Source organism: Gracilinanus agilis, chromosome 2 (genome assembly GCF_016433145.1).
Source record: "Gracilinanus agilis isolate LMUSP501 chromosome 2, AgileGrace, whole genome shotgun sequence".
Classification (NCBI taxonomy): Eukaryota; Metazoa; Chordata; class Mammalia; order Didelphimorphia; family Didelphidae; genus Gracilinanus; species Gracilinanus agilis.
This window is the reverse complement of record NC_058131.1, coordinates 238,607,441-238,617,314: the sequence shown is the minus strand read 5'-3', so window position 1 is coordinate 238,617,314 and position 9,874 is coordinate 238,607,441. Positions and strand designations below refer to the sequence as shown.

The window sequence follows — 9,874 nt, the reverse complement described above, 5'->3', positions numbered from 1 at the left end:
GGGAGGGAGGGAGGGAGGGAGGGAGGGAGAAGAAGAAATCAGCATTTATTAAGTGCTTACAATGTTCCAGGTACTGTGCTGGGCACTCTTATAATTATTATCTTATTTGATCCTCACAACAACCCCAGAAGGCAGAAGCTGTTTGTAATCAACATTTTACGATGGAGGAAATTGAGACAAACTGAAGTGACTTTCCCAGGGTCACATAGCTACTAAGTGTCTGAAGTCACCTTTGAACTCAGGTCTTCCTAACTCTAAGTCCAGCACTCTATACACTGCACACCTAGCTGCATATAAAATGCCAGACTTTTACATTGTGTTGGTTAGTTTTGCTGAACTATTTGTTTTTCTTTCTCTTTTATTCTCTGCTATAAGAGATGGCTTTCTGGGAGAGGAAAGAAGAAGGATCTATTGAGAAATCTGTTGTTAATTGTTTCAGTTGTATCCAACTCATTACAACCCCAATTGGGAATTTTTATGGCAATGATAAAAAAAAAATTTGCTACTTCCTTCTCCACTTCATTTTACAGATGAGGAAATGGAGGCAAAAAGTGTTATGTATTTGCCCAGGGTCACCCAGCTAATAAGTGTCTGAGGCCAGACTGGAACACATGAAGGTGAGTCTTCCTGATTCCAAGGCCAGTCCTCTATCCACTTCACCACCTAGCTGCCCCATTTGGAAATCTAGAAGATAGAAAAACAAATAATGTCAATTTAAACTTATCTTTAAAATATGGGGGTAAGAGAGAGAGGAAAAAGGGATTATAGGAAGATGCTGTGAAGTCAAAACCCAAAGGACTGAGGGTGACAGCAAGAGGATGGAAAAGAAAGACTCTGAATTAACCAGGTCCAACTCAAGTGATGCTTTTATTATGAAAGAACAAGGCATGTGATCAGTTAAGGAGCAAGATTAGCCTAGAGTAAAGCACTGAATTGACTAGATCTGAGTCAGATTCTGGTAAGTTGTCTACAGAACTAATAACCTAACTGGAAATCCCCTTTGAGGCATGTGAAAGATCACCTGTTAGCATCACTCCATCCATCTGCCCATCTGTCTGTCTTTTCAACCGCAGGCACTGACATCCCCTGTCTGGGCCAAGGACCAAAGGCAGCTTATACATAGCACAGCACATGACTCCTCACAAGCAGAGAAGGATGAATCTGGCATGAATTCTGACCCACAAACTCTTGCTGAGCATCCACCGGGTACCATAAAATAAGCAGGAGACATAGGCTCTGCCTGCAGCCTTCAGGGTGCCTGTAATCTAACTAGGAAATGGCGTCTCAGAAAAAGGAAACAATTCTGGAATGATGCAAAGAACTGGGGATGTTTCCCTGGAGAAGAGAAAAATGAGGCTGGGGAAAGAGATAATTATATTCAAATATTTCAAGAACTGCCGTACAGAAAAAGAATTATGCTTGTTCTCTGTGGTTCTGCTCTAGCAAAACCAGAAGCCACAGGTGAAAGTTGCAAAGAGGCAAATTTAGGGTGGATGAAAAGAAACATTTTCTAACTATTATTACCATTCCAAAAGAGAACTGACTGCATCTGGAGGTAATGAGTTCTCCCTCCAAGCTGAGTCAGAAGGATCACTTGTTGCGGAGGTCATAGATGGGATTCTAGAACAGATACTAGTACTGATTCTAAGATAGAAGGTAAAAGTTGTTTGTTTGTTTTTTTAAGGGTAAGTCAGAAAGGTTTCAACCTCACTGTCATCCTCTATCGCTCACTCTTGCTCACAAATCATAGCCAAAGGCTAACTTAGCCTTTCTATTTCACAATATATCTCACACACATCCCCTTCTCTCTACTTATACAACCACCACTCTGGTTCAGGCCCCCATTGCCTCTCACCTAGGTTACTGCACTATTTTTTCAAGTAGGCTACCTGTCTCAATCCTCTCCCCATTCCAATCTGTTCTCCATATAGCTGCCAAAGTGACTTTCTTTTCTTTTTTAACTTTTTTATTATAAAGATATTTTATTTTACCAATTACATGTAATAACAAATTTCCATATAATTTTCCAAAGTTATATGATCCAACCTGTCTTCTTCCTTCCCTTCCCTTCCCTTCCCTTCCCCCTCCCAGAACTGACAAGCAATTTGATCTGGGCTATACATGTATTAACATGCAAAGCCTATTTCCATGCTAATCATTTTTGTAAGTGAATAATCATATAAAACCAAAACCCCAAAACATAAACCCAAATAAACAACTGAAAAATTGTCTGCTTTTATCTGCATTCTGACTCCAACAGTTCTTTCTCTAGAGGTGGAGAGTGTTCTTTGTCATAAGGCCCTCAGAATTGCAGTGTGACTTTCTAGAAGCTTGGTATGATCCCCTGCTCAAGAAACTCCAGTGGCTCCCTACTATTTGTATAATCAAATATAAAGTCCTTTCTTTGGCATCTGAAGTTCTTGACAACCCAGTCTGCTATCCTCTCCACACTCTACTCCCATAACGACCTACTTGCTATTCCTCACACACAACACCCCATCTCTCTATCTTTTCCCAGGTTGTCCCATGTGTAGAATATTCTCCTGCTTCACACCATCTTCTCAGAATCCCCACCTCCCTTCAGGATTCAGCTCAAATGCTTTTACAGAAAGCCTTTCTTTCTTGATTAGAGTGTGACTGAGTTAGCTGGTAGTGCCTTCCCTGCTAAGGTTATCTTCCATCTCCTCTCTATGTATTTTAGAGGTAGTACGTGTTGGTCTGCATGCTGTCTCCCTACTAGAGCATGAGTTCCCTGATTGCAGGAACTGGTTTTGTCTTTCTTTGTATCCTACTGCTTCTCTACCACCTCATTTGAGACCCATATCCCTTCTTGTTTGGGCTACTGCAATTGCTTCCTAATTGGTTTCCTGCACTTAAAGTCTCTTCCCATTTCAATCCATCTTTTTTTAAACCCTTACCTTCCATCTTAGAATCAATAATGTATATTGGTTCCAAGGCTCTGAGATGGGACTTGGGATCTGGAATTAAGAGAAGAGCTAGTGCTCTAGTTTGGCCAGAATGAAGAGGAAAGGAAGAGGAATAGTATGAAATAAGGATTGAGAGGCCGGCTACAGTCTGAATTGTAGAAGGCCTCCACTATCAAGTTGATTTATATTAAGACTACAAATAAGCAAAGGTTTGGGTATTTCTTTAAACCCTTACCTTCCATCGTAGAATCAATACTGTGAATCGGTTTCAAAGCAGTAGGGCTAGCTAGGCAATGGGGGTTAAGTGACCTTCCCAGGCCCATCACAGCTAGGAAGTGAAGTATAGGTTCGTTTGTTTTTTAAAATCCTCACCTTCCATCTTAAAGTCAATACTATATATTGGTTCCAAAACAGAAGAGTGATAAGGGCTAGGCAATGGGGGTTAAGTGACTTGCCCAGGGTCACACAGCTAGGAAGTGTCTGAGGCCAAATTTGAACCTAGGACCTTCCATCTCTAAGTCAGGTTCTCGATCCACTGAGCCCCCCAGCTTTCCCCCTCCAAAAGTATAGGTTTTCGAGCAGGGAAGCAATACTGTCAGATATGGCAACACTGGGCTTGGAGTCAGGAATACCTTTGTTGAAATTCCACCTCAGACACTTACCTTGGGCAGTCACAACCCCTGTCAGCCTTGGTTTCCTCATCTCTAAAATGAGGGTATCTACCTCCTAGGGGTGTTATGAGGTTCAAATGAGGTAACTGTAAAGTGCTTATCCCAACACTATCAAAATGATAGCTATTATTATTGTTGTTTTGGTAGCAAAAGAATGAAAGCAAAGAAGACTATAACAATAGTCTAGCTGAGAAGGTTATAGCCATGTGAATGGAAAGAAGGAGGGAAATGCAAGCAATCTTTGGAAAATCAAATTGATTGGACAATATAGGCTTGGATATAGAGCATGAGAAAGAAGAAAGAGTCAAGAATGATCTTGATGTTACATGCCTGGATAGCCGGAAGAGTGGTGGATCCTCTAACAGAAATAGGCAAGTGTGGAAGTAGGCAGGGAGATAAATTTTATTACAGTGTGTTGTGTGAGATGCCAATGAGGCCTCAGTGTAGATGGCTCTAGTAGGTAACTATTGAGGTAGGCTTGGAGATCCAAAGAGATCTGAGTCATCTGCATGGAGATGACACCTGAACCCTTATGAGCCAAGAGGGAAACTACAGAGTGAAAAGAGACCTGGGCCCAGGAGATGACATCAGAAGAGACTACAGGGAGCCATCTGATAGGTCAGGGGAAGAAACAAGAGAAGAATGTTCAGAAGGGAGAGAAGGGGTCCAAAGTGCCAAGAGCTACACAGAAGACAAAAAGGAAACATATTAAGACAGAGCCAGTAGATTAAGGAATTAAAACACGGAGAATCTTAAAGAGAACAGCTTCAGACAACTGCTTCATTTTGAAACCTGCCAGTGAGAAGCTTAGAAGTGGGTGGTAGGAAAATGGGTTTTTTGGTTGTTCTTCAGTCCTTTCAGTGATATCTGATCTCTTTTGGGGTTTTCTAGGCAAAGATATTGGAGTGGTTTGCCATTTTCCTCTTCAGCTCATTTTAGAAATGAGGAAACTGAGGCAGAAGGTTTAAATGACTTGCCCAGGATAAGTGTCTGAAGTTGGAGTTGAATTCAGGTTCTCTTGACTAGAGGGCAGGCACTCTATCCACTATGCCACCTATCTGCCCCCAAGGAAATGGTAGGTAGTATGAATTAGCAATTCTTTCCAGGAGCTTGAAAGCAATGAAAATGAGGTCAAATAGATGATAGTTTGATAGAGTACCTGGGTCAAATGGAGGTTTCCTTTTTTTTTGTTAAACTCTTACCTTCTGTCTAAAAATTGATATTAAGTATTGTTTACAAAGCAGAAGATTAATAAGAGGTAGGCATTTGGAGTTAAATGACTTGCCCAGGTCACATAGTTAGGAAGTATCTAAGGCCATATTTGAACCCAGAACCTCTGTCTCCAAGCCTGGCTCTATATCTACTGAGCCACCTTACATACCCAAAATGGAGGTTTTGTAAGAATGGGAAAGACCTTGGCATGTTTGAAGAAGAGGGAAAGAGCTAGGAGGAATGAAGAAATTAAAATTGTATGAGAGAGAGAGAATAATTGAAGGGATAAGCTCCAGGAGGAGAGAGATAAGAGGATATGGGATCAAGGGCACAAAGAGAGGCAATAGCATTTTCAAAGAGAAGGATCAGTCTTCTTCGAAGTGGGAATAAAAGAGAGGTGAAAATATTTTTGGGCTCAGGGGTATGGTATAGAGGAGGTAAAGGAGCTCATGATGGATGGTGTCAATTTTCTCAAAAAAGTAGAAGTCAAGGTCACCTACTGCGACTGAATTGGGTGCTGGAATAGACGCCTTGGAGAGAGAACTTGGAATAGACCCTGAGGGTAGGAGGAAAGCAAATTAACCAAAGAAGATTGAAAAGACTGAGGACCCAATTGAGATTAGATAACAAGAATCAGAAGGAGACCCAGTCAGCACAGTTGCAGGACTTTTCTCCAGCAACTTTCAGCATTTGGGGAGAAGAACAGAGAAGGCAAACAGTGTAGGGTGACCCAGGATTGAAAACTGGCAGAACATGATTGGTGGCCATCCATATTACACATTAAATAGATATCTGTTGAATGAATGAATGAATAAATATTATGACATAACAGTATAGAGGACAATCAATGGTAAGAATGGTTGCTGTTCAGAACCTCTTAAATATCAGTTGGATTTCTCCTCTCCCCTCCTTTCTAGACCCACTGATGCTACTCTAGTTCAGACCTTCTACCTAGTATCTTCTGTTTACAGTCCTTCTCCAATCTATCTTTTACACAGATGCCAAGGTAATTTTCCTAATGCTTTAATCCTCCTCTGGAAAGTCTTCAAGGCCTCCCCATTCCCTAAAGGGCAAAACACAAACTTCTTAGCTTCACAATCTGACTCCAATCTACATTTCTTGCCTTAATTCATAGTACCTCCTATATTCTCTGTTCTAACTAACCTGGAATATTCACTTTCCTGATTTCATTCTAACTTTCCCAGCTTCATGACTTGGAGTCACAGTCTTTGAGGTACTCTCCAGCTTTACATCTATGATCCTATGATTTAAAAAAAAAAAAAAAAAAACCTTACCTTCTATCTTAGAATCAATATACTAAGCATGAGTTGCAAGGCAGAAGAGCAGAAAGGGCTAGGCAACTGGGATTAAGTGACTTTGCCCAAGGTCACATGGCTAGGATGTATCTGAGACCAGATTTGAGCGCAGGTTCTCCTAACTCCAGACCTGGCTAGTTATTCAGCTACCTACTTGCCCAGATCCTCTAATCCTGATATGTACTATTGCTGGTTCCCAAAACAGTTTCTTTCCTCAACTCTAATCTCCAGCTCTAGATAAGTTTCTCTCCTTTAAAGCCCAAGCTCTAAATATGTAAAATTTGAAAGTCATTTAGTTCCACATCCATAGACCCTCACCTCTACAAAGAACAGAAGATCTCTTCTTCAGAGCCAAGCTTGATCATTAGAACTAAGTAGCATCCAGGTTCTTGTCATTGTCATTCTACCCATTTTCATTGCTATGGTCTTTGTGTAGAACAATAGTTCCCAAACTTTTTTGGCCTACTGCCCCCTTTCCAGAAAAAATATTACTTAGCGCCCCCTGTCACATACTATCACTGCCCCCTTACAGTTATTCACCCCAAATGCACCTGTGGCCATCACCACTCCTCTGAATCGCTGCAGCACCCACCAGGAGGCAGTGGCACCCACTTTGGGAATCACTGGTGTAGAAGGTTTTCTTGCTTCAAACTCACTTTGTATTTGTTCTTGTAGGTCTTTTCAAGCTTTCCTATATTCTCTATATTCATTGTTTCTTATAGCACAAGAATATTCTACTACTATCATGTACCGCTATTCCCTAATTTATTATGTATCCATTCTCCAATCAACAAACATCAACTTTGTTTTCAGCTAATACAAAAAAAATGCTATTATGCATATTTTGCTGTATATGGGACTTGCTCTCTATCACTGACCCTTTGGGATACTCCCAGCAATAGGATCTATGTCAAAGAATCTGGATATTTTAATTACTTTCTTCTTATCATTCCAAAATTGCTTTCTAGAATGATTGGTTTAATTTGTGGTTGCCCTAACAGTGTATTAGCATGCCTGTCCTTCCACACCCTCCAATATTGACTATTTCCATCTTTTGTCATCTTTGCCAAATGGATGGAGGTGAGAGGAAAGTTCATCACTGTTTTGATTTGCATTTCTCTTATTACTGGTGATCTGGAATAATCCTTCCTATGGCTGTTCTTTGCATAATTTGTCATTTTTCTCTGAGAAATTTCTGGGCATGTCTCATGAACTGTTTTTCATTTTGTCTTTGTATCCCTAGAACCTAGCACACTTGCCTTGCACATGGCATGCATTTATTAAACGGCTGTTGAGTTGATTTGCATTCTGGGCTGTTACATTCTTTTAAAATCCCCAAAGAATTAGAGTCTGGTTCTGCAGATGGTACTTCAAGAGTTTCTGAGCTAGTATATAAAGGAAAGTCATATGAAGGCCCAGAGATCTACAGGACATAAAATATCTGAGGAAAGAACAACACATATTCACCCTACGGAAAAAGGGGTGGCAGAAATTCTCTATGGATAGCAGCAAGGAAGAGTCATTTTTAACAGGAATATGGAAAAACAAGGAATGTGACTATAATAATATGAAAAGAAAACAACACTAAAAGGCAGCTGAACTCCAGAATAACTGGAATGAATAATCTTGATTCAAGAAAACAAAGGCTAGAACACAAATCTCTAATCTCAGAGGAAAATCAAAGGATGAAGGGTGCAGGGCATCACCCATAGTGTCCAATCCGCTTGCTTTGCCAGCTGATTCTATTGCCTATTTTTCTTTGGGCTATACTCCTGCTCCAACAAAGGAGAGTTTGGGGGGGGGGGGCGCAGTATATCTGCAGATGAAAAAACAAATGACAAAGGGTGCCAATACAACAAAGGAAGGGGAAGCAAGATAGGGAGTAATGAATATATCTCATCCCAATGCCTGGAGAAATCATGACTGATCACTCGAACTTTGGGAGAGAAGCAATGGAATTGGCCAAATGTATAATGGAAACTGGTTATGGTAAAACTGGCCCAAATCCAATTACATAATATCTGTCATAATGGCTGGCTCTTCCCTGAAGACCCAGTCTCCCTGTACATACATACACTTTCTACTCTCCTCTTTTCAGTTATTTTTCAGTCAAGTCTGATACTTCATGACCCCATTTGAGATTTTCTTGGCCAAGATACTGGCGTGGCTTGCCATTTCCTTCTCCAGGTCATTTCATGATAAAGATGAAGATGAAGATGAAGAAACTGAGGCAAACAGGTCAAGTGATTTGTCCAGGGTCATGCAGCTAGTAAATGTCTGAGGCTGTATGTGAACTCAGGTCTTCCTGACTCCAGGTCTGGTGCTCTGTCTGCTGTACCACTTAGTTGCCTCTCTCCTCTAGTTATGTGTAATCGTGAGGTGTCACTATTCCTTGAACTTGGGCCTGTGAGTCAATGTTCCTTCCTCATCACTGAACTTGTGATGATTCCCCTAACAAAAGGCCACAGCCCTCAGAAGCCTCCACCCAAAGATCACTCACAGGTCTCTGGAGACCCAAAATAGTATCCAGCTCTGTCAGGAACATAAGGCAGGAACAACTGCCCTGCCATGAGCCAGTGACCACATCCCCTGACTCAGAATAAAACATCCTGAATTCATACCATTTTGGAAGAAGGGGCACATCACCCACAGCTGTGGGGACAGTGTTCCATGAATCAAAATATTCTTTCTCCCAATTGCCAAGGGACACATTATTCTGAAAAGTCTCTGCACACCAATATAACCAGAGCCCCGAAATGACAACCACACAATATATAAGACATATTCTATTAGCTTTTATGGGGAAGGCCCTACCTATTGTCGCCCTGACTAGAGCTTGGGCCAAATGGGTGGCTACCCTTGCCTACGCAGCACTGAGCGCTGACAGCTATGGCTGGATGGGTGGTCAATACCTCTGTATCCTCCAGGTGCTCAGGGGGACTATAAGACCAGGCACAGGGATGCAGGATCTATTTCTTGTGGGGAAGAGGGGTTGTCATTGGGGAGCTGCTAGATCACTCCAGCCCAGCCAGGTCTTGCTGAGGCCTTTCATTAGACAATTGATGCTCATCCCCCAAATGAGGGTTAAGACAGCAGCTGACCTGTTTAAAATGTAAAGGATTCTCTACAGTTAGTGCCTGGGGGCAAGACACTTCCTTGGGATAGGAAAAGCAGATAGTAGACTTGGACTCTATGGAGATGTTCCTATTCTCATGGCATTCTGGGGCTTGATCTTTTCACCCATTTCTACCTCAGCAGCCTTCAGGTCCAATTCCCACCCTCACCCCCCACACACACACACACACCTCAGTCCAGAGAGAAGTCATTTGCCTAAAATCACAAAGAGAAAAAGTGGCTGAGACTTGAATCCAGGCCTCTGGCTTCAAATGTAAAGTTCTTCTCCCCTGTATCAGGTCACTGAGCTCAGCGGCATCACACAGGTGAAATTGAGGTGCCACCATCAGAGCAGGGAGCATCTTCGATATTCACCTCCATGGGTCATTAGTAAATTAGAAGCTAAGAAGCTGGAAAATGGAGGCAGCCAGAGTATGAACCTCTCAAGAGTCTGACACCACATAAGAGAAAGAAACTAGATTTGAAGAGGACTTAATTCTTCAGAGGATATGAACAGCCCGTCCTACTCATGAGTCTGTCAGGCAATAAGCAGATTTGAAAGGTTTAGAAAATCGAGTAATATTTGTTTAGAAATAAAATCCCTTTGCTCCCCAGTCTCTTATGGGACTAACAA

The 9,874-nt window shown here is 41.7% G+C and overlaps 1 protein-coding gene across 1 annotated transcript in view; it reads right to left on the bottom strand.

Annotated features, from left to right (window-relative positions):
• Nucleotides 1-8,696, bottom strand: part of CAMK2B (calcium/calmodulin dependent protein kinase II beta) — a 266,998-nt gene extending 258,302 nt beyond the window's left edge. Inside the window, exon 1 of the mRNA XM_044659614.1 lies at nucleotides 8,627-8,696. Coding sequence (XP_044515549.1) covers nucleotides 8,627-8,696 — 70 coding nt within the window. The remainder of the gene's footprint in view (nucleotides 1-8,626) is intronic.
• Between the last annotated feature and the right edge of the window lie 1,178 nt (nucleotides 8,697-9,874).